The sequence below is a fragment of the Ciconia boyciana genome, chromosome 7, assembly GCF_034638445.1.
Source record: "Ciconia boyciana chromosome 7, ASM3463844v1, whole genome shotgun sequence".
NCBI lineage: Eukaryota > Metazoa > Chordata > Aves > Ciconiiformes > Ciconiidae > Ciconia > Ciconia boyciana.
Genome location: NC_132940.1, coordinates 31,728,814 through 31,753,780, shown reverse-complemented (window position 1 = coordinate 31,753,780; position 24,967 = coordinate 31,728,814). Strand labels below are relative to the sequence as shown.

The window sequence follows — 24,967 nt, the reverse complement described above, 5'->3', positions numbered from 1 at the left end:
GTTTCAAATGTGTTTAAGGAAAAAAATATTATCCAGTAAACAACAGTTAAAACAGAATTGGCTCAACAGAAGTGATGCCGATACTTTTGCAAGTAAGTTATCTAGATGCCCTCAGCAGGGCAAAAAAAAAAAGCATAAGAAAATGTTCTGCCTGCTTTGCTTACAAGAACACTGCCGACTTGAGATTCAGAGAGGGGGTTGGGAGTTGTTTAAGGGTTTTTATGAAAACAAAGACAAAAAAACAAAACCCTTTTGCACAAACAAGCCTTGTGGTGTTAGCTCAGAGTCAGCAAGATCATCTGAGGAGATGAACTTAAGAGACATTGAATCATTAAATGAATGAATAAAGAGTTTTTCCTAGTGAACAACAACAGTTTAAAAATCACTTGGTGTACTAGCATATATAGGAGGAAAACTAGTAAGTAGTTCACTCCAATATGCCGAACAAATGAAACTTTGTCTGGTTTTGTATGTGTCCAGTTTCTGTTGTGATGCCGTAAGAGAAGGATGACAGAAATGCAAAGAATTTTGAAAGAGGCAGGCTATAAAAATGTCATAAGGTGTTGATAAGAGGTTGAGAAAATTAGCAGTCTCTAGCTAGCACTTGGGCATTACTCTTATTCAAGAGCAAGGTGACACTTTTTAAAATTAAAAAAAATGGTAAATTTAGAAATAATAAAAATAAATAGCATTGTCAAGTGCATTTCCTGGGGAAATTATGAAGACAAATAGCACAACTTCATTTCTAAGACTGTGGATAATTTTATAGTCGATAATACAATTTGAATACAGAGTCAAATCCTATTCTTTAGGCCATAAGTGAAGTGTCTGCAGGGTTTATAAGCAAAGCCATCCTGTTATTGCCAACTGTATTTGGGGGCAGTGAGGGCACAGGAGGCTGAAGCATCAGAGCACCAGCCGTCTGATCTGGTACGGCAAGTGCTCTGTTCTGAAAGAGCTGGGAGGAGTCGCGTCCCCAACATCTGGTGTCTGGAGGCTGTATTGCAGACCCAGGGAGCAGAAGAGGCAGTTGCCAAGGAAAGGCATAAGCAGGATTTAAAGGTGTGTCAAGGAGGCTTTTCATGTAACTACCCTGGTTTGTCATCCTCTTGCCTTTGTCCAGGGGAGTTTATCAAGGCTTTGTATGAGTCAGATGAAAACTGTGAAGTGGATCCCAGCAAATGTTCATCCAGTGAATTAACAGATCATCAGAGCAACCTGAAAATGTGTTGTGAGCTGGCCTTCTGCAAGATTATCAATTCTTACTGGTGAGGCATCTCCGCTCCCCTTCTCCCCCATTAGATTATTTGCTTAGAGGGTGCCCATTCCTCCTCTGAAGATGAGAAAACAGCAGTTGTACAAGGAAGTAGCATAGACCCATCTATCTACTGAGACTGCCTTCATTTCCTTTCCTCACTACCTTCCTACGTGTGGCACCATATTGCAGGTGGAACTTGTGCCCAAACTGAGGGGTTCCAGGCCCACGCACTGTACCTGACAGGAGCTTCTGCTGAAATACTTTGCCAAGGGAACACATACTGAGCTGTGGCTGAATAAGGAGGGAATAAAGTGAGAAGATAACAGCTTAGCTTGAACTTGGAATAAAAAGCTGAAAGTTTTGATGTGTATAGAAAACTTTCAGACCCTTTAGATCTGTAGAATTGAACAGAAAATCACAGGGAGGAAACATTGGCAGAGAGATTTCTATTAATCTCTGAGTAGCAGTGAAAGAAGAAGGGCCTTTCTGCTTTAGGATGAAGCACATGTGAAATATGGGGAGAGCTTAACAAGCAAAATAAGAATTTCAGTTATGGAGATGAGTTCAGCTTGGTTCAGTTTGTTTTTAATATTCTAATGCCCTGTTTGCTCCAGGGTAGTGATGGATAAGTAGTTCTTAGCTTGCAAATCAGTGTGTCTGAAAATGGCTTCACTTAACATATATGAACAAGGGATGCTTTAAAGACTACTTAACTATCACCAGATTAAATGGGGATCTAAGAATAGATGCCTAATGACATTTCCTAGCCTAGAGAGAGAAAAGGGAAAAACAAAAAAGAGCCGATGATGTTTTCTCACAGATAATTATTTCAGGTGATTAGTCACCAGTTCCACTTGTTGCATCTCATTGCCCATGCGATTTTATTTCCTGCTTTATTGTTTTTCAGTGTGTTCCCTCGTGAGCTGAAGGAGGTATTTGCATCTTGGAAGCAGCAGTGCCTGAGCAGGGGCAAGCAGGACATCAGTGAACGCCTGATCAGTGCCTCCCTCTTCCTCCGCTTCCTGTGCCCTGCTATCATGTCCCCCAGCCTCTTTAGCCTCATGCAGGAGTATCCTGACGACCGGACATCTCGCACACTCACACTTATTGCTAAAGTCATTCAGAATCTCGCCAATTTTGCTAAGTAGGTGGTGACAATAAAACTGAAATCTGTGCCTCTAGGCGTGCAAGTCACTGCAGGTTACTATGGAGCAAGGAGAGCCCTGCTTGGTAGTCATGTTTGCAGGCAGTTGATTCTCTGTCAAATTGAAGTCAGCTTTAGGAAAGGAGGAAACTTCTCACTTATATGTGGACGGTGTTCCCCTTGAGACACCTCAGCGCTGAGCTACATAAATTCTTCTTTTCGCATGCAGATTTGGGCTGCGTTGAATTCAGTAGAGGGGGGACAGTATAAAACCAAGAAGAGCTGTGCATTAGCACGTCAGTGCGTATGCTATTTCAAAATAAAAAAAGCCTGTTCCCACCAAGGATCATGATTTTCCTCCTTTCTTCCTCCAAAATTCCCAGCTGAATGATACAAAGGGCATGGCATGTCTGTTACAGGGGAGAGGATGCAGAGAAAGGGGGTAGAGAAAGGGTGTCTGTGGGAGGGAGGGGGGAGAGATGCGTTGAGCCCTTGATCATAATATGAACAGTGAATTACTAGTATTTAAATAAGTCCAAGAAAGCAGTGAATCTCTTAAATTGCCCGTTTTTTTTTCTCCCAGACCAAATCTTCAGAAGGACAGGTCTCAAGTTAAGCATTTAAGTAATTGTCTGTAAGCACTTGTACTCTGTGTTTTGTGTGGAGGTTATTGACTGGATTTCCCCCCCTCCCCTTTCTTGCAGGTTTGGTAATAAGGAAGAGTATATGGCCTTCATGAATGATTTTTTGGAACATGAGTGGGGAGGAATGAAGCGTTTTCTCCTGGAGATCTCTAATCCAGATACCATCTCAAACATGCCTGGATTCGAGGGCTACATCGACCTGGGCAGAGAGCTCTCAGTTTTGCATTCCCTCTTATGGGAGGTTGTGTCCCAACTTGATAAGGTAAAGCAGGCTGGAGGCCCAGGAGGGTGAATCTGGCAATTGTATCGTAGCAGCAGTAAACACTAGGAAACATCGAGGGAGCAGCTGAAGCCTGCTTTGGGGAGAACTTATTCAACAGCTATTGGGAGGAATGTTTGATAGTGGTATTTCACAATTGTTCTTTCCGTGATTTCAGATAAGGGGCTAAAGCAGGGCATGTGAAGTGGCTGGTCTTCAGCAGTAGTGCAAACACTTTGCAGAGCCTTAAGGAAGGATGGGTTTTAAATGGTGGAGGGGGCAGCGCTTAAAAGTAGACCTGGAATTCCCTGAGCAGCCCGTCCTTTCTCATAAGCGAGCTGGAAAAAAGGGAGGGTGTTTGGACAGAAAATGAAAATGTTGCAGTGCCCTTTTTGATGCTAATGGAGGTGCTTTGCTGCACACCTGGCCCTGCCCTGCCCTGCCCAGCTCTGATGGAGTAATGTGTTGGGCAGGCAGAACTGTTCTCATTAAAGACCTGATCCAAAGCCTGCTGGGATGTCCTCATTTCTGTAGTCTTTGGATTAGTTTTTAGTATACAAGAGCATGGCATGTAAAAACCTGGTTCCACTCTCAGTTTTATCCTGTAAAAAAATGCAAGATGCTCTCTGCCATGGATTGTGCTGTGGTCATATGCGTTGTTCAGATTCTGTTCTGCTGATCGCAATAGACATTGCCAACAATAAGCATTGCTTCCATTTAGCTATAGAAGGAGAAAAGACAGTAGTTCGTTCTTCCTTAACTATGTGGCTTTGCAGGATCCAAAATCATTAAAACCTTGATAGCAAAGGTAGCTGATAAGAGCTAGCAAAGCTGAGCTGTGAGTCTGTCTTTTTTTTTTTTTTTTTTTTGCAAGTGCTTGGAAGTGTTCCATTTTTCAACTTTTAGAGGTGCATTATTTTATCCATATTCCATTTATATTATTCTTTCTTTTGAAACTGGAGAGGTGAGGTGAATTGCAATGCACTCTTAATATTTTTATTGCATTAAGGTTTGCCAAAATAGTTATTTGTTGGGTATCTATTTTCTCACAGGACATTATTTAAAACAGAAACCAAAAAACAGAGCTTGTTGCATCAGAGTAAATTGCAATGTCCTTGACTCAAAAAGGCAATATATATTAATCTTAGTTAATCATAGTTTGATAACAATTTATGGTCTTGTTTTTCCATTTCCCTCATACATGCACACAGTGTATGTGCAAAATGTCACAGGCAGCAAAGTCAGCTATAAAGATGGTTCAGCAGCCTCAGGAGAACAGGCAAAGTGAGCACTCAAAAGTCCAGATCCTCCATTTCTACAAGTTGGGGTAAACCCACCAGTGCAGGGAATGCTGCCATCTCCCTCCAGCTGGTCAGGTGGTAGGTCAAGAGAAACCCAGCTCCAGTCTTTAGAACTGCAAATGGATCTTTGGACTTGGTGTTAGTTACTTGCTGTGAGCTGTTCTCTGAATGCAAGGGTAAATGTCTTGGGCAGCGAGGAAAGGGAGGAGCCAGACCTGGAAAACCCGTCAAAGCAGATATGCTTTGCCCTTTCTATAGGTTAAATGCATGGATCTACCCTAACAGGCCCTTGGGAGATGGTGTAGTGGTTTGCTAAAAAGAATTAAGGGGTAAAGTTACATTGCTTTACTGTAGGTAATGACTGGGAAATGATGAGAGAAGTCACCTCAGAGATTTTAATAGGCACAGAAGTGCTATACGAAAGTGTTTGTCAAGAGACCTTTCTCTGGAGCCAAACTGACTGAATACCTGCTTACAGGAAAAATAAGGATATCTTTGAAAAGAACATTATCTTTGCAGCAGAGTTTTACTTTATTATAAACCTCTAGCACTTTCACCTCCTTCCTGCACTCCCAAGAGGCTGAAGATGCCCTGTAGATGATATAACCAGCAGTGACCCAAAGAGGGGAGAAAGAGAAAGAGCCTGAATGAGCAGCCTTCCTTGCTGGAAGGTCATCTGCTCTTACCCTAGGCCTGGCCAACACTGAGCTAACACGTAATTGAACAAAGAGCTACACATTTAATCCCAGGCTGATGTGATAATGTTGGGATCATTGGTGTTTTCATGCAGTTATTTTTCACTCTTAAGTAGGGAAGAATGTCTTAGATTTTGATAACAGGGTGCTACAGAAGATGGCATCAGTGTAGGACGCCAAAAGCAAAAGGCTTATGAAATGAAAACCTTCCCTTTCCCCATCTCCCTCCACCCTTGTGATTCTCTCATGATCCCCCTGAATGCCGCATCCCCTTGTCTGTTGGCATGCATTTCCTTTACCACATGACACCCTTTGCCTGGAAAGTTCCCCCCACTAGCTGAATCTGTAGTCTTTGAATGCCCTTTAATGAGTAGATACCGTAGTTTTCACTTTGACCTCACCCACCCTGGACTTAGTTTGCTTTGCATGATAGTTTTGCATTGGAATGGCAATAGTTTTGTTTTATTGAGCATGATTTTTATTTTTGGGGGTCAATCCTAATTTCTTTTCTATTTCCTTTTCTTTCCTCAATGTCTGCTGCACCCCGTTTCGTCTCCTCCATCCATCTCGTCGCCGTGGTTACGCTGCTCCGTAACACTGCATTACGGTCCTGGCACACCCGCACACAACCACCCACCCTCCTTCCTTCCACCTCCACCCCTCCGCCTCTGTGCATCGTTATCAAAAAAAACTGGCGGATGTCGCGGTGCTTGTTGTCCAATTAGGGTGAAAATTCCTTCCTACAGGCGACCGTGGCAAAACTGGGACCTCTTCCTCGTATTCTTGCTGATATCACCAAATCAATGACCAACCCTACACCAATACAGCAGCAGCTGAGGCGTTTCACTGAGCACAGCTCTAGTCCAAACGTCAGTGGCAGTCTCTCCTCAGGGCTTCAGAAGATATTTGAGGACCCCACTGATGGGTATGTAACAGCCAGAGCTCAAGGGAAGATGTGGGTAAGGGGGCTGTTAAGCCTGTTAAGAGTTGAGTGCTTCATCACCTGAACTGTCTGCCCAGGCCAGCTGTAGGAGCGGGGAGCTTGGGCCTCTGTCACGGAGAATACACAGTCCCAGTAAGAGGGTGCACAAGGTGGCACTGGAGACCTGAAGCTTTTGACTTACCCGGGACTCAAACATGTCTCTAGGAGTCAATGACTTCAGCTGCTAAAAAACAGTTTTGCAATTTACTGCTAGTCTGAGTGACCAGATGCATAGTCAGCCATAATGTTTCCTTCTGGTGAGCAGGCTGCTTGTTTACTACTAATGGAAAAACCGGGCTGTGGGTGGAACTTGCTACCAGTGGAATAGCAAAAATAGCCCCTCCTCAGTTTAGTGCAGCGTTTCTCACACTGTAATCGCTGTTAGTCTGAAGCAGAAAGCTGTGACATGGCAGAACTGCCAAAGAGCGTGGATACTGTGGTCTCGGAGTAGTTTCTGTGCTGCCAGGTATGAGGGCCAGTTTTGTCACGTGGAAGTGTCTGCCGTCCGAGCTTACATTTAGATCTGCAGGAGTCCTCACACAAGTTTGGGAATGGTTTGCATTTCACCTGTGAAAAAAATAAAGATGAAGCACTTCCTGAATCAAATATAATTCTCAAAGATAAGTGGTAATTAAGGAAGAGTGTGTTCCGACTTGAACACAAAGAGCTCATAAAAGGAAATATAGTTCCTTGAAGCTTTCGTATGAGGGGAGGAGGTTAAATGAGGTAGACTTCTCTGGGACGGATCTCTCAGGGTCTTGGCTGCTTAAAAATTAACCAAATTGCTTTCCGCTCCACAGTGACTTGCATAAGCTGAAGTCTCCAACCCAGGAAAATGTAGATGGATATTTTAGGGGCAAGACCTTACTATTGGTTCAGCAGGCATCCACCCAGAGCATGACTTACTCAGATAAGGATGAAAGGGAAAGCATCTTGCCCAATGGACGTAGCATCTCTCTCATGGACCTCCAGGATCCTCACACGGCTCACAGTGACCACGCTTCTATTATGCACGATGTGCCTTTGCGCTTGGCCGGCAGCCAGCTCTCTATCACACAGGTGGCAAACATCAAACAGCTGTGGGAAACTCAGAGCACACCCCAGAGTGCTCCCCAGGTGAGAAGGCCTCTGCACCCGGCTTTGAACCAACAGGGCAGCCTCCAGCCTCTGTCGTTCCAGAACCCAGTTTACCATCTCAACAACCCAACTCCGCCGATGCCGAAGGCCTCTGTGGACTCCAGCCTGGAGAACCTGAGCACTGCCAGCTCCCGGAGCCGAAGCAACAGCGAAGACTTCAAACTTAGCGGACCCAGCAACAGCAGCATGGAGGACTTCACCAAGCGCAGCACACAGAGCGAGGACTTCTCCCGGCGCCAGACGGTCCCAGACAAGCACGTCCCCATTGCGCTGCCCCGCCAGAACAGCAGCAGCCAAGCACAGATCCGCAAAATGGACCAAGCTGGGCTGGGTGCCAGGGCCAAAGCACCACAGTCCTTGCCGCACAGTGCTTCCTTGCGGAGCACGGGCAGCATGTCGGGAGTGTCGGGGGCCATGGTGACTGAACCCATTCAGAATGGGAGCCGGTCCCGGCAGCAGTCCTCATCCTCTAGAGAGAGCCCTGTCCCAAAGGTGAGGGCAATTCAGAGGCAACAAACGCAGCAGGTAAGGAAAACCTTTTTCCAGGCACCTTCTGCTTTGATGTTTAGCTGATTTGCTGCATTGACCTTCAAAGCCTTTTGACCTTTGAGTTGAATTGAGTTGAATCAAGAGTACTGGCACTTAAGCAAGTGGCCAGTAGCAAATGTAAGGAATAGTTGTGCTTGTTACCCTTACAAGCTTGGCAAGCCTAGCTTACCTATTATTTTTTTATGCTTTTGTACTAAAATAAAAAAAAATGTTTTGCATTTACTAAGGTAGCAGCAAGCCTGCGGAAAAAACACAACTTGAAAATTTCCCTGAATAAAAAAAAATAGAAGAAGCTTTGCTCCACATTGTAATTAAGATTGCCACGTGAGAATGCATTTGCCCTGCGGTGCTAATTTAAAAGCATAGCTACCTAAAAACAGAGAAATAAACAAAGATAAAATATCATAGAATAAACTGCTGCCAAAATAATAAGTACGTACAGTTGTCCTAAGTGTAGAGAAATCTATATTTCACCACAATGCAACAATCTATTGCTGGTCCCCAAATAAATACTGCTTTTTCATTAATCATCCCAAACTATGAATAATACAAACACTTTCTGGAAAGGAGTGCTTATGTGTACCAACTCCTAATGCACTTTATCAGTTGTTCATAGGCGACTGTAAATCAAGATTTTCCTGTCAAAAAGTCAGCATTCCTTTACCTTAAAAAAAAAAAGGGGGGGGGGGAGGGGTAGAAAATTCCTGTTGTGATTTGCTGTGTATTAAAATCTTTTCCTAAATTTGTTTAATCTTAAAGAGAAAATGAGTTTTTAAATGCTTGGCACTACAGCAAAGGTAGAAAATGTCTCGATCTGCAGGTCAGAGGGAAGGTGTTGGTTTTTCAAAATGTAATATTAGTGCATACAGGCTTATCAGCTGGGCAGGGTGAGGCTCTTGAGGGCAACACCTGTGCTATTCCTTGGGGTTAAGTGTTTTCTTCCGTGGTCACCGTGAGGTCACTGTGAGGTCACTGTGACCATGTTTACCGTGAGGTCACTGTGAGGTCACTTCTGAGGTCACTGTGACCATGTTTACCATGGTCGTGTTTGATTTACCTTACCTAGTATTGAAGGAAATTTTTTAAGCTCCTGCTTTCCACAAGACCTTCTAGAAAGGATGCTGCTTTGCACACATGCACAAGTGAGGACTTTCACTCCAGAAAGTTGCAGCCCCTGAGACTGAGACTGCACCAAGCTGCTGGTGAAGCTACATCCACAAGAGCGGGACGTTATGGTCCTCCTTGCAGACGTAGCCCTGTTGGCAAAAGCGCTGGTGAAGACATGGTTATGCAGGGGGAAGGCTTTTGGCTTGCAAGGTAAAGCTGGCAGAAGAATTTAGTTGCTACTGTGAGCTCCTGCTCTGCCAAAGGTTTTACTGGTATCCCTGTTGGTGTAGCTTTCTTGGCGAACTCCTGAATGCTACAGTTAAAAGGAGGAAAATCTGGATAATGCCTGGGAACCCAGGAGCAATCAGGGCTTCAAAACGACTTTGATACCTCCAGTTCATTAAAGTACAAGGAGATCAGAAACACTGAATCACAAAGCAAAGGCTATTATGCCAAGTTAGTAATACCAAAAAAAGTAATTGCATATTATTTGAAGTGCATATGTTTGTGTCCTCCTTTGGAGTGTGTGTTTTAGGAAATTTTTAGGCCAGTAACAAGGATAAACTTTAAGGATAAACTCCCTTTGCAGTACTCAGGTGTCCAGTGTGAACCTGTATTGTATGATCTACTGGGTTTTATTGTATGGTTCTGTGCAGTGTCCTAGCCAAAATCCCTGGGGAGCTGGTGCCTTTCCTTAGGGCTTGTTACGGGAAGTGCCTACACAAATACGCAAAGAAGGCTTTACTTTGAAGGTGTTAGGATAAGGAGGAGAAAGTATAGGTGTTGCATCTCCAGTCTTTGTGAGTACACCTTACATGGGTGGCTTCTGCCCTACGTGTATTTACAAGAAACATTCAGTTAGCTGTTTGCAAACCCCTGGCTCTTCTTATCTTAAATTGCTGATTACTCGACTGTCCCTAAGTAAATCAGTTACCTTTGCTTGTTCGGCATCAAAATGACATCTCAGACTTCCCTCTTCTCCAGTTACTTTTACATGCAGCTTCATAGATGCCTGCGACTATGACTGGCTTCAGGGCAGTCTCCTTCCCCCCTCTTGTAGGCGATGTGCATCTACTTATTTTTCCACTCTACTTTCCATACTAATTGTTTTCACTGGATTCATTAGAGTACTTGCTCATACTTTATTCAGAGAAATCAATTTGTTCTTTCCTTCCTCACACCCTTGAGAAATGTCTTGAAGTGTGCCAAATCAAGTGGCCAAAATTTTTTTGAGGCAAATTCCATTGCGTCCTTTTAATTGCAAATCGTGTTGTGGAATTCTGTTCTTATTTAAAAAAGAAAAAGAGAAAAGAAATTGGGCATGTTCTTTCTGGGCATGCTTTGTGGGCGTTATAATTATTAGACTCTGTTCTCTACAAGTCCCATTTGTTTCTGAATATAGAGCTAGGCCCTTTGTTTGCTGGGAGAGGTCAGTTTTTGCCTTCCATTTCCATTTAGTAGGTAGGTGGGAACAGAAATGTCAGTGTGTTCCTCTGGAAGAGAGGCAAAGAGGGGAATTAATACACGTTCCTAGCAGGCTTTTCTTTTTTCCCTTTTATTAGAGTATAACTCATAACCCATTAGCATGTGAAGTGCTTGCCATCCACTTGGTCTTTGTAGGCTTTCTGAGCTTGGCTGATGAAAATATTCTCTCCTACAGCTTGCAAGGTTGTTTGGCAAGGTTTGCTGGTGATCAGCAGTCTGTTACAAGGCTGGTAATGTAGTTTATAGTCACCCTTCTGCTATCTTAGTCCTTCATAACTCCAGTGAACAGTGACACTGTTCATCCATAGCTGTTCCTAATTCCTCCAGCAATTCCTAGAGTCAAAGTATTTGCCTCCAAGAAGAGCCTGTTGGTGGCAGAGCCACACACAGTTCATGGTCTCCCTTGCTATGGCTGCCTCACAGCAAATACCACCAAAAAATCTAACTAAGGAGCTTTGCCAGGCTGTCACACTGCACTTGAAAGGGGCTATTAGCCTTTCTGCTGTGAAGACTTCCTTCTAGCGAAAAGACCTCTGCCTAAATCTAGGGATTTTTGCCTAATCCCTACTCCTTTCCTTTGCCTTTATACCCATCCTTACTGAGGCTTATTCCAGTGCTGGAGTCTTCATCACTGCTCAGGACAGCTGAGCTGTTGCAGGCAGATCCTCTGGCCAGAGCTGGCATAGGATGTATGGAACACTCGCCAGCCCTGTCGTCATGAACAAGAGAAACAGAAATGGAGGTTGACATGATCCCTCACCTGACTCATGTAGAGAAGCTGTTACTCTCCCATAAATAACTCCTCGCTGAAACCGAGACTTCAAAATCCCCCTGCCATGGAGCACATTTCACTTCGGTACAATACTGAAATGAGGCAGTGAGCTGAAGAGCTGCTTGAGCACAAAAAGAAGCTACAGGGCTGGGGGGGGAGGCGGGGAGCAAAGTTGCTCTTCCGCATTTCTCAAAAAGTTAAGACAGTGTTGCTCTTTCAGGGGTAATTATGCTAATTCCTGTGCTTATAAACTTGTCTTTGTCCATGAAAATTGCTTGGAATTTGTAGCAAGCCATATTTTCCCCAGCCGGGTGGAGAGTTTCTTGTTTCTTTTCTTGGCTTGCTTTTTGGATTCCCTTAAAGAGGATAGCCTCTGATGATGTTTTACAGTTCTAGTAAACACTGCTGGCCCTGACTTACTTTCACAGCCTTGTCTGGGTGTATATGCTACAATAGACCATCTAAATCTGATAGGCACTACAGTGATAATGTTACACCTCTTTGCCACTTTTAAGTACTGCTGTGCTGTCTCATATCCAAGCCATGCAACCCCATCCTCTATTGCAGTCTGTCTCCAGCCTGGCTGAGAAAGCTGCTCCCAAGTCAAGCTCCTCAGTACTCCAAAGAAACCAATGTGTCTTACCTAAACAGGCTGCAAGCAAAGCTTCGTCGCTCTGTTTTCTTTGTGAGAGAAATCACAGGTTGAGAAAGCCTTACTGAAAATCTGGCAAAGGGGAAAGGTGGAAGTGAACAGGACTTGGAAACAAGAACTTTTCCAGAGAGAAGCTCGCTTAGCAAGGAAGAAAAATTTCTCAAGTACATTGGTTTTAGAGGGACTCAAGTAAGTGGGTCCAAAGTCAAGGGAGGATGAAGAGAGATTTTGGGGATCCTTCGAGACTGACAGATTCATGGTCACTTTTCTCCTCCACATAAACTGGATTTTAGAGCTGACTTGTATGTAGTTTCTCTGAAAAATGCTTACAGGTATCTCTGCTCCAGGTTCAGTCACCTGTGGACTCTGCCACAATGTCACCAGTGGAAAGGACAGCTGCATGGGTTCTCAATAATGGACAGTATGAAGAAGTAGAGGAGGACACTGAGCAGAATCCAGATGAAGTCAAGCATGCTGAGAAGGTAGATTTTATTCTGTATGCAGCCAGCTCGAGGGCTGACAGTGAGTCCTGTCCACTCCACAGCCGAATTCAGAACGGCTTTCAGGCACTGCTTTGACAGAGTCATGCTTTCAAACACAGGTTGTATTGGCATAACTTCCTGCTGTACATGCTGTCACACATATCTGTAGTATGGTATCCCATACTATAAATTAACCCACACACAGGCTGTAGCATGTCAAATGGGTGCAAACTGATATAGCTGAGAGTTTGTACGTTACAGACTGGTATTTGACACTATGTGCATCGTGAATCACACTGCCTAACTGTATTAGATCCTGCTCAAGTAATTATTTTTTATGACAACACTATAGCTACAGCATACTGCCATTTTTCTATGCTTGCAAAACTCTTTAGTGATCATTAAACTCCATTTTAAAAACAGTCACAATTGTTAACCCGACTGAGTATAGCTTAGGATATGTAAGTGATTGTACAAGACTCTGTAAATGCAATTCAGTCTTCATCAGTAGTTGCATTCAAATTTTGTCTTGGGCTTCACCTGAGGCAATGCCTGTCATCTAGGTAGTACAGTGTTTCTGGGCTGCACAGAAACGTCCATGATCTTTTTTTTTAAAGCGTATTTATTTTCAGGAGTAGATACCACTTTTCCAAATACAGTTACATCCATATGCTGCTATGGTGAAGTAGTTTAGTAAGAGGTTTGGCATTTTGAGAAGGCAGGGAGAAAGGAGGAGAACATTTGGTGGACAAGAAGCAGGAGCATAGGATTATTAGGAAAAGTGAATGAACCCAAACAAAGTGGAATATGTTGAGATTCATTGCACTATTGCAGAAGTGATTGTCCACAGAGACAGTAAGTAGAACAACAAAATCTCAGCCAAGTAAACTTACAGGCTCGGTTCTGTAGCGAATAATTTGCTCTGTCTTCACACGTGGTTTCATGCCTTGATTAGGTCCTGTAGAATGACTAGTTTGGGTCCCAAACTGGTCTGTTTTGTAAGTTTGGTCACCCCAGGACATTTTTACAGTTGAGCACTATTAGCAGCTTCTGTCTGGGAACTGCTTGAGTCTGGAGTAACTGGGGATGTTTCTGGTCAGGGCTGAGGAGCCATGTCAGAGCCCTCTGCTTAAATTATGCTACAGAGTGACATCCTACAGTGTGGGAGTAGCTTAATGCTCGATGGGAGCCTACGTGCTCCTTGTCCGTGGCTGCCTACAGTTGTTTGCTTGTCATTTCCTTTACTTCTGTCAACTTATTTTTCATGAAAAAAACAATATCCTTCTCTGAACAGTAGCAGAAGATTATAACGATCTGATCTCTTCCTTTTTCCTTTGCATCTGATTCTTTCCGTCTTTCCTTCCACCTGCAGTATGAACAAGAGATAGCAAAGCTGAAGGAGCGCCTGAAGGTGTCAAGTCGCCGGCTGGAGGAGTATGAGCGGCGGCTCCTGGTGCAAGAGCAGCAAATGCAGAAGCTGCTGATGGAGTACAAGTCTAGGCTGGAAGACAGTGAGGAGAGACTGCGCAGGCAACAGGAGGAGAAGGACAGCCAGATGAAAAGTATCATCAGCAGGTGAGGCTTTGGAAAGTTTGGGACTGTGTAGGACAAGCAGCTCCCCTGTGTCATGTGTTGTCTTTGACACTAAAGAAGGTAGTTGCATCGGCTTCTTGACATCTCTGGACTGATACCATCCTGTCTTAGAGATGAAGAAACAGGGATGCAGGTGTGGAAACTTGCCTCAGATTCCTGGGAGAGTGAAGGAAAAGATTTAGAAATTTTTAACCCTGGTCTCTGTTGTACTTATAACAGGTCTTTTTGCTTTGTTTGGAATCTGTATTCAAGGCAGTAGTTTTTCAGAGCAGTTGCATTTTTAGCAATGTCCATTTTGAGAATAACAAGGTTAGGCAATTGGGAGTGTTGGATGGATAGATAAGCTTTTCCGAGTGCAGCAGAATTCTTCTCTTGCAGAGCCAGGACAATCAGGGAAGTCAAACCAATAGGCCAGAGTACCTGAAACACACTGGAATAGTATTAAACTGTCCTAATTTGTACCTCTTTTTGCTCATCAGACTCATGGCAGTTGAAGAGGAGCTGAAGAAGGATCATGCAGAGATGCAAGCTGTCATCGATGCAAAGCAGAAAATAATTGATGCACAGGTAAGGAGCTCAGGATCTCCAAGAACCAAGTGTTCTGTGCATAGAACCCGTTATTTTCCCCTGTCCTCCCCTTCCAGCATTGTTATTTAGCTCCCAAGCCAGTATTGGCCCATGGTGTTGCACGTGTGACTTACGGCCTTCTAGGAAAGAATTGGGTTTTTTAATTAGTAAAGACTGTACTGTCTGACACTAGGATTTGAGAAAGCCTGACAACAAATCACAGGACTGATCGCTTCTCCAAAACCTTTTCCACTTTGTGAGACCCCAAGGGGGTAAAGGAATAGCAGTGCATTTTGTAGACATTGTTCCAAGTGTGGGCCTGGGAGCTCTGGAAAAGCTGTGCCTCATACCAGTATAGTTTAATTGCCATGTGCATGCATCTCAGCTATGCAAGCTAAAAGCATGGCTTTGAACATTCGAGTCAAGAAAAGAGAATGCTTGCAATGGAGCATTGCCCTGTATAATGTCATATGTGGCATTTCACCCCATCTGACTGTCCACGTCAGCCCTGGAGAAATGCCCGGTTTGCCACAAACCTGCAGTGCTTGCCTCAGTCAACACAAGTTAACTGTGGAAAGTGGGACCCAGTGGGCAATGCATGTGGGTGTATTGTGTGGGATCGTTTCAGCTTTTCTTCTGTGTCTGTGCTGATCCCAGAGAGCAAAGCTTGTACAACAGAACCTGAGACTGGCCTGATACCTGCCTGCCATGTTATGTTTGTGATATTTGCATTTGGAGGACATCTTTCCTGCTTCTGGGCTTTTCAGTAGTTCCAACTGTAAACTTTCCTTAATAGATAATCTCAAGAAGACTACCTGTTTCAGGAATAACCCAAGTTATTTCAGAAAGTTGCTTCCCTACACAAAGCGGGGGTGGGGGGGTGGGGGGCCTCAGCTGAACATTGTTGAAGATGGTACGGGTGTATTAGAATATAGGCATAAGTGAGCACAAAAGGGCATACACTGGCCATTTTTTTCCTGTTGAATGGCCAGCAATAATAGAAATGTTTGAGCTCACGTGGAACTGTAGGGAAAATATGAAGTAGAAACAAAGCTGTGTTTTTAAAAACCCAGTAATACTAGGAGCATATTTATAGGAGGTTTATTTTTGATAATTTGATAAGTTCTGTTTTTCCTGCAGCCTCTGCCCGTTTTCCCATAGTTCTTCAGAAAGACTGTTCTTGAAAGCTGGATTTTTGGATCCGTGCCATCTAATCTGAATAAATCATTTGTGTACAATAACATGGCACTTCTGTTACCTAGCCTTGCAGAATAAAAAGAAAATCCTACTGGAATTACACCGTATGTAGGTCCTAGTTACTGTGCAAGATGCTCTACATGGAGACACCAGTGTAGTTACCCTTTCTAGATGCAGCTCAAGATTAAATCCTTTCTGTGAGGACTTGCACTCAAAATGCGAAGTGGGAGAGTGCAGTGCTGGAGAAGGAACAGGAATGTAGTCAGTCACTCTATTTTTTTATTTTCTTTGTGGTGGGGGAACAGTACAGCAGCCTCTAATCTGATCAAGAAGTATGGCAAGTGGAAGCTGGAGTAGAAGTTGAATGTGCTGGGCCATTTTTTGGAGATAGGCACCGTCAGGGCATCTTGCTGTTACATGCTGATGGAATGGCAGCTCATCCAAACAGCAGCCTGCTTTTTGAAGGAGGTGATGCCTTTTCCGTCTGCCTCAGGAAGGTGAAAGGGGCACTGAGCAAACTCATAAAAAGTGATTTTTGGAGGGGAGGATTTGAGAGATTGTGACTGAATAAGAAACTTGCCCTTCCCTTTGTTACCTGTCTATGCTAGCAGGCTCTCAGCCTCCATGTGAGGTTATGGACTAGCAAGGGAGAGAGTGGACCAGTCTGATCCCTCAGTGTCACCAGCTGGCAGAGGGGACTACTGCTGACTTGTGAAAGCTTCAAACCCTCAGGGCTGGAAAGGTGTGGTCCTTGATCACACTTGATCAAACGATGCATCATTTATCACCTGCAGTGGAAACTGTTGAAAAAAAAAAACAGTAGCAAAACAGTAACACTAATGATTCCTCTTTTAATCTGACACTCTTTCTCCTGAAGTGCTGCTGTTAGCTACTTGGGCAAGCAAGGTCATCAGCAAACCTTAGCTGCTTCAGTATCAACCAGTTCATGGGGGAAGCTTTGTTGTCATTGCCATTTCATGGGTACCTGAGCAGAAGAGGAGACTGATGAAAGACTCAGAACAGACACACCAGAGGAGCCCAAGTTTTTGCTGGGTTCTGTAGCAATCCCTCTTAAGTTGTGCTTGCAAGATTTTTCTTAGTCTGTGGTTCATTTGGCAAAGGGATATAGCAGCAGCTAGGAAAGAAAAGGTCTTTTTTATGTGAGATTTATGGAGTGGAGTTGGAACCTGGCTGCTTATACCTGTTTGAAGAGTTAAATGGCTGCTAGGAAACAGCAGTAACCCGGGCTTCTTGTGCTTAGTTACATCACCACAAGATGCTTTTCAGGATTTGCTCTCTTGCCTTGTGGTCAGGTGCAGCACCCAATACTGCACCGATGCACAAGGACAGCCTTGTTCTCAATATACGTGCTGTTCGCACTGGCTCTGGGCAGCGCCTCGTGTGCACTGTGGTTCCAGAAGCTGTGTCTGGGCCTCCCTGACTGAGCAGGGGCTAGGTCTGGCTAAAGTCTCTCCTTGGAGCAGCGGAGCTGCAAAGAGTACTAGCCCAGTTGCTATTGCAAGTGACATCTCCGCTGTGTTAAATTACAGGTCATAAATGGGGATGAGATAATTCAAACAGGCAAGTAAACCCAATCAGTTCTCTAGCTGAGCAGTACCCAGTCCTGGCCCAGTGCACTGACCTCCTACCCATTCCAGCTCCTCCCACTCCCTGTGCCCAACTCATCTGTGTTAGAGACATGTTTGTTAGGTTGAATTTTCCTTTGAGTGAGAAGATGCTTCTGCTCACCAAGCTCATGCTTTTAAGATTGATTTTCCAAGTGTAGATTTCCAGCTGTTTTGCAAACCAGCATAGTGAGCACTCATCAGTGCCAGAAAATAACCAGCCTTTCATTTTTAACTATTTGGAAAGCTATATTCTTTGGAAATAAATTTTAATTTTAAATTATATATTCCAGGTGAAATTTAGTCCAAGGAGGAGGAGCTTTAACTTGCTGAAGAACACATTTCTGCTAAGGCAGTTGTGTTTTGCAGGATTTATTTCAGCACGGGAGGAAAAGCTAAGGCCCTGAACTCCTCCATTGTCTGTTCTCCTTGCTTACATTGACTGGATCAGAGCAAGTGCTAGGGCAGGCTATAGCCTGCCTTGCTGTTTGTTGATTTCTCGTGCCACCTCCTCCATTTGCTCTGCTATACAGAGCTCGGTCTCTTCAGGGCTGTAATACAAGCAGTACTTAAATTCGGCTTTGTTTTTGCACCCTAACACTTACCCCTGTGGGGAAGCCCACTGAGAAAAGCAAACATTACTTGATTACTGATGTACCACACAGCTGATGTGCTGGGATCAAAATCTCAAGGGGCTGTTGTAGCACTTAGGTCTCCTGAGCATTATGTCTGAACTATCCCTTAATGTTTGTGCCTCTGTGCATCATTTTTCCTTCCATTTTGTTTCTCAATGGGCTGGACTGAGAAGAGTTCCTGCATGCAGCTTTTTTCATTCAAGTAATTTAGACATTTTTCCTCCTCAAAGAAAAAAAGCCGATCAGCTGGTAGCATGGAGAGCATATTTAGTTTTTGCGCTCTCTGCTGCTTTGTGTGGCTGCTTATTTTTTTTGGGGGGGGAAGATGAAAACTGTCATTTCTAATTGTGCCACCAACTCCTTGGTTTGACCCTCCAGTGCTTTATCTCACTGCAGACAATCTAGCTGTTAGTAGGCTGGGTTTTGTTGATGGGTTTTTTATTTTTTATAAATTTAGTGCACATCCTTTAGCTTTCTGCTAAAAGTGGAGGCTAGCACTTTCTGTGCCAGAAGAATCAAAACTGGGATGTGGGAACCCTGGATTCGGCGGAGCCCGGGAGCCTCTCTGAGCTGGAATGGGTCTAGGAGCAGTGTGTTCAGTGTTCGTTCTTTGTGTTCTGTCGATGGCATCTCCCCCTCCACCCACACTGCCCTCTTCCCCTTCACCTCAAATAACCCCTTAGTTTTAGCTTCTGGCTGCTTCTTCTCTATGTTGCTGTTGCACCCTCACTCCTGCTGGTGACTGCAGGCTGCCATTATCTGCTTTTTTTTTTTTTATTTCAAGCATACCATTAGTTTATTCTGAGCACACTTCATCCAAAATACAGAGACAATGGCCGTTAGATACCACTTGCACTTTTCTGTGCCAGATGAAACCTCCACCACGTTTATTTTCTGCTGCCTGTTTCTGTTTTTCTAACATAATTAAAAAAAAAAATTAAATTGGCTATTGTTGTTACTAACACCAACACCCTTCCCTCCCCCGCCCCATGGCAAAATACTGCATTTCCATCTGCCTCGGTTGGAGGCTGTCTGGGTAAAGCCGCTGTGACTGGATCAATTCACCAATGTAACTTTGACTCACTGTCACCTTCCATTGTGCAAAAAGGCCAGGAGGGCGAGACCGGCCTGTGAAAAGCCTGTGGCACACAGGGGCCGTGTTACCCCAAGAAAACAGAAAGAGGCAGACATCCCATCTTACCAGAGAATGTTAGCCAAGCTGCCTCTGCCTAGAAATCACCTGAAGACACTGTCACAGCCCCGGGTCCTGGAAGGTCCCCGTAAAGCAGGCTTGTGGGGCAAAGGCGTTTCATTTGTGAAGGCGCTCTGACTTTGTGGGGTGTTTGTTGCAGGAGAAGCGGATCGTGTCCCTGGATGCTGCCAACACACGGCTGATGAGTGCCCTGACGCAGGTGAAGGAGCGCTACAGCATGCAAGTCCGCAATGGCATCTCCCCCACCAATCCCACCAAGCTTTCCATCACGGAGAATGGTGAATTCAAAAACAGCAGCTGCTAACTGGGCAGATGCTGCCGGCCATCTTCCCAGGAGAAGGGCAAGAGGGAGCAGACTCAAGAAACCTTCAAAATAGCCCCCCCTTCCCCTTACAGGTTTACATAATGCTGCTAATAAAATGGAAAAGAGAAAGAAGAACTCTGAAAGGTGGGCTTTAATTCCCCACTCAATGCCAGGAGAACTGGGCTCCCAGGAACAAGTCCTTCCATGTCACTGTGTAAATAGAGGGAGCTCTTGGGTCATGTACAGAAAATGCCGATGTAATATACCAAAAGGAAGTGAAGACTGTAGATTTTTTTAATTATTGCTATTTTTATTATTATTATTTTTTCTCTTGTTGAAAGCACTGCAGTCCTTGGAGGAAGAAGAGGGGAGTGTGAGTGCATGCGTGTTGTGGGTGAGAGAGAGATGAGCGAGCAGTGAGTTACATTAGACAGCAGCTGTATATATCAGGCTGACTGATACAAGTACATGAGTGGAGTGAAATAGTAGTGAAATGAATTCTGTAAGAAAACTCATCTGCTGGTTTTATTCCCCTCTTCTCTAGCTGTTCTTTAACTGAATGCAAGCTCGATAGCAAACATTTTAGCAAGAAAATTGCCTCTTGCTGGATCCTGTACCTACTTTCGGTAGGACTCCAGCAAAAAATTTTCAGTCTTTTTGAACAAGGTAAAAACTTGGAGCAGCAAGCTTGTTTCCTTGCATTTGCACACAGTCAGGCGTCCTATCAAACAGACAGAGGGAATCTGCAGTTTTTCAAGGTAGGATTCTTTCTTTTTTACCCCGGTTCTAATGCAGTTTTATATTTTCTGTTTTGAGAATTTACAGACCTGTAAATACTTTTTTAAAATTTCTATCCCATCCCCACTTTACGCACCATATAGCGGCACCCTGGATTCATTCTCTGCACTCCATCAGGAACAGTCAGGTTAATGCTCTGAGGAGAGGGCTAACCGAAGGGTGCCCATGCCCAGAAAGTAGACTTCCATACGCAAAATTTCCTTTTTCCTAGAGGATTTCTATATTTTAACTCTCATTCAATTTCACTATTTCAGCCACTACTTTAGCCAGTCTAGTTCCAATGACAGATGCTTTCTACACGTTTGTGTTAAAAGATCTTCCATTTCCACTGAAATTTGCCTTTCTCTGGATACTTTAAAGGGGTTTATTTTGAAGTTCTGTACACACCAGTTTTTTCTTAAGGAGTTTTGACTAAGCTTTCATCTCCAGTTACTTTCAGTTGCATTTCATAGAAGCATACTTACAGGCTGTATGTGAATGCGTATATAATTACAAAGTGACCTTCTTGTGGAAGATAATGACATTCAGAAACTGTAAAAGATTAACAATAAATGACACAGTATTATCAATTCTCATGATTTCATCAAATGCCACAATATTTAGTCTGAGAGTTTTTTTAAAGCCCAGATTCTAGAGTCAAGTAATAGTGTGTGAATCTTCACTTTTGCTTTTTGGTATACATTTCTAGCCCCCAGCCTCTAAAAGTAAATAAAATTATTGCAACAGCAATTGAAATTTTTAATTACAGAAGTATACTAATAACAGTGAGTGTGATTAACCATTCAAATTAGTTATGGAAATTGGGAATTGGAAGAGTTGACTTCAAAACGAGACAAACCCTCAAGAGGGTGCCTCGGTGTGGGATGTGTTTAGCAAGCAGTTCAGGCTGCAACTAGGAACAAGTTAATGAGGTGGCTCTGGGCGTACCTGGCTGAAGTTGTATAGCCTGTGATATGGAGAAGGTCAGAGCTGATAATCTGATTATCCCTTCTGGCCTTAGTTTCTGAATCTCTGAAATTGTACTACATTAAAAACGTAGGCATTTCTAAGCCAATTTTTTGACTTCCTGAAAGTGACCCACGTTGCCTTGAACATGAAGGATTGGCAATACTGAGGACCCAAATTCGGTGTCTGTTGTCAAGTTTGTTTGTTCTTTGGAAGTGAATTACTCTCACCTCTGTGGGCAAATGCAGCTTGTGACAGAGCGCAGTATGTTAACTGTTCTCCGTGATTATTGTGTTACGATACTTCAGTTAAACGTCATCACACAAGTATGTTACATTACTAACTATGCATAAATACAGAGACCACATCTCCTGCACTGTAGGATGGATAAGAAAAACGTGTATGAACGTCTCTTAGCAAGGCCTTGGCTGTTAATTTTCATCTAGAGGAGACCTGTCTGCAGCGAGCTGGGATTTCTATTTAATGCTTAGTTCTTTCAGATCAAAGCTCCTCTGGCTGCTTGAATGTGACTTGGTACTACAGGCCAAGGAGCATCCCTGTCTTGTTCTTGGTGTATCATAGCCAAGTCAGCACGGTCTGGCGCACCTGGGGTTGTGCTCTGCATTTGCTGAGTAGTCATTTCTTTTCAATACTTTCCAAACCGTCTTCCAGCTCTGGGTCATTGCTGACCTCTGATATTTTCTTCCTCAAACTGTGCCTTTAAGTTCCTCCTTCTTTCCTTCCTCCTTCATGCATCACAGCTGTAGGCAGTCTACTGAGTTTGTATTAATCTGTCTTGTGAATAGCTCTCTTTTACAAGAAACTTTTGCAAACCCCTTTGAGTATTTTTATGTGATCTGCTTCTCCCCTTTGCTATGTACTGTAATTACACAGCTGCATCGTGGGAAATTTGTTCCCAAAAGTAGCCTTTTCCGATGGGCATGTGTATTGCTCACTTATTACACAGTGCAAATAGTATGGGTGTTCTGTGACTGATCTGTGAGAGCAAGTGGTCGTAGGAATACATTGACTAGAACAAGGCAGAAGCAGATATGTCATTCTGGTAACGCTTAGTCTAGCATTAATTTGGGAAACACATTTCACTAGAGCTCCCCAGCTTTCTGGTAATCTGTCAAAGATCACTGGCTGAGCTGTGTGGTTCGATGCTGAAGACTCCGAGGCATCCACTTTGGTTTCTGCAGAGAAATGCAACAGGGGCAACATTTCAGCCCTGATTTTTAGAGGGGAAATAATACCTGCCCCAAGATTGATACATTTTGGTGATGTATCATTATAGTAATGTACCTTCTCCTATGTATTTCTTAAGCTTGTAGACTAGGAAAGTTGCTATTCTAAAAGAGTCTGACCCATCAGTATCATCCTCACAGCTTGTTGCTAGGCTGGTCATCTCTCTTCTATTTCAATTTCTACCCTAAAGTGCAAAGTGTTCTCCTCTAACTCCCACTGTAGAGGAGAAGCTGCCTGTTGACCCAAAAGGGGGTGAAGGATGCAGACTCACAATGCTGCAAGACTAAAATCGATTAGCTGCAGAACAAAACGTTATGCTCCCAAGTTCTGCAGGCAGCTGGCTTTCCTAGTTTGTTACCAGGCAGCTTTCTAGAGAAATTTTAAGCTACTTCAAGCTGACAATATGTGAAAATGCCAGCTTCTATTTTGTCCAGTCTGATAAAACTCAAGTGGCACTAAACCACGTGGCAGCCAAAAGGTCTATCTGTTTTGGAGCGAGCCTTAACTGGGCCTGATGACGTTTGCTTTAAGACTAGTAGCCAGTGGGTTTCTGCAGCAATGAGAGAAGTAGTAAATAGTGCAAAGTCTGATGATGACCATTATAGACATTAGGCTTCAGTTAATACTTTCAGCAAATGCATCAGGCTGTGTTCAACACTATTGCAAGCAACTGCTGCTCTCATTCGGAAACAGCTGAAGTAGCACAGGAAAATTTCAGTAGCCTGTAGGAGTAATACTCATGTGTTCCTAAGACTGACACAGAAAAGGTGCCCCATCCTGGCACCTCAGTCCTTGCTGGCCACGTTCCTCAGTACTGTTCTAGGATGATTCTCCCAAACCACAGAACCACCTGGGCTTCCAAGTTCTCAGTAAAAGCTCTCGGCCAGCATGGCAGGGCAGGGAAATGGAGCAGCGTTGTGTAGCGCTGTGGCCTTTTGCCATGTTGTGTGTGGTGTCTGCAAAGTGTGTGAAGAACAGAGGTGACCAGAATGACATGGGATAGGCATTAATGGAGAAGAGAGGGAGCACAGCCTAGGAGTGGCATCCTGTAAATGCCCATTCTTTGCAACTGTAGGAATTCAGACCTTTTTTTAAGGGAAATAGACCGATTTCACATCCAGGAATTACCAACTGTTATTTTCCTGGTGTATTAGAAATGGGCAGCTATGCGTAAAAGCACAGATTCATGCAGCTACACATTTTGCAACATTCCTCTCCAGTGGAATAACTAAGCATGGGATCCAGAGGAGTGTGGAAAGGGATGTGTATGTTTTCTAGTTAGAGAATATGAGGTGTATCCAGTAATAAATTCTGTATCCATCTAATAAGTCGTCCAAGAAATGCGTTTTATTTTATGTTCTCACAATTGCTTTTGGTTGGCTTAGGCTTTTTTTTTTTACATGGTCTATTAATTTCATGGTTTAATGCTTGCTTAAACCAACCAGCTTCTAACTTCATCTGAAAACTCAATGATTGAAGTCTGTCAATTTTACAGCAGTTCCCATGGAATGTGTCAGCAGCAATACTTATCTGCTAAGGTGACCATGTATGTATGAATTCTGTTTGTGTTCTGCAAAAATACCTGTGTCGTTCCTGGAGAACAGTTCCTGTCCGAGTTGAACCATTAAATGTATTTACATCAGCGATTAGCATGGTCAGCCACAGGTATCCAGCCAAGTGTGACAGAGCAAAAAGGGTTAAATTTGGGCTGATGCTTTTAGGTATTTCCTTCTCCACAGTAAGTTAACTCCCATGAGAGCAAGCATGTCATTACAGATCATGCCTGCCAGGAATCCTACCTGTAAAAATAGATTTTCTGTCTCAAGGGCCTTAATAAGAGTGTTACTACACGGAACTGTTTTACAATGATAGCTCTAAATAATTTATTTTTTATTTCAACAAAGTACACCTTAAAAAGTAATAAACTTGTTTTTCAAGCCGTATTTTTATGCTAGTAGCACTGGACTGTTTGGTCTCTGAGATCCATTTCTGCATTTCATTGCCTGGGTTTGTTCTAAAGAAGATTTATTTTTGTTCTGTGAATAATTTTTGAAGGTTCTTGTAATATGTACAGATATAGATACATTTGAGGTCTTTTATTGATATTCCTAAAAAGAATACAAATAAACTTTAACTTTAAACAGTTTGGACTCAGTAAACCTACGCTGATTTAAAATTCTGCTCTTCCTGCTCTCAGGTTGTACTTGCGTTTTGTGTAACTTCAGAGGGTGGAGGGGAACTCAGGCCATGTAACTTCATCTTTGGGACGAGTAGCTCCCATTTGACACCAGGAGCTACCTGGGTGATCCGAGGGGGTCCATGGTGGATCACAGCAGCAGAATTAATTCCTTTCTCGTGTTTCTGTGGCTGGGTGT

General features: G+C 43.6%; 1 protein-coding gene across 8 annotated transcripts in view; it reads left to right on the top strand.

Moving 5' to 3' along the window:
• The window catches only part of RASAL2 (RAS protein activator like 2), a 189,470-nt gene extending 164,734 nt beyond the window's left edge, over nt 1-24,736 (top strand). For 4 of the 8 annotated variants that reach the window (XM_072866623.1, XM_072866618.1, XM_072866622.1 and 1 more), the window contains 10 exons: nt 1,124-1,268; nt 2,166-2,402; nt 3,107-3,308; nt 6,027-6,226; nt 7,084-7,945; nt 12,333-12,467; nt 13,840-14,042; nt 14,540-14,627; nt 17,375-17,405; nt 19,437-24,736. In XM_072866623.1, coding sequence (XP_072722724.1) covers nt 1,124-1,268; nt 2,166-2,402; nt 3,107-3,308; nt 6,027-6,226; nt 7,084-7,945; nt 12,333-12,467; nt 13,840-14,042; nt 14,540-14,627; nt 17,375-17,405; nt 19,437-19,579 — 2,246 coding nt within the window. In that variant the 3' untranslated portion in view covers nt 19,580-24,736. The remainder of the gene's footprint in view (nt 1-1,123; nt 1,269-2,165; nt 2,403-3,106; nt 3,309-6,026; nt 6,227-7,083; nt 7,946-12,332; nt 12,468-13,839; nt 14,043-14,539; nt 14,628-17,374; nt 17,406-19,436) is intronic. The other 4 variants (XM_072866624.1, XM_072866620.1, XM_072866621.1 and 1 more) reach the window with 3 other exon arrangements.
• Nucleotides 24,737-24,967: the final 231 nt, after the last annotated feature.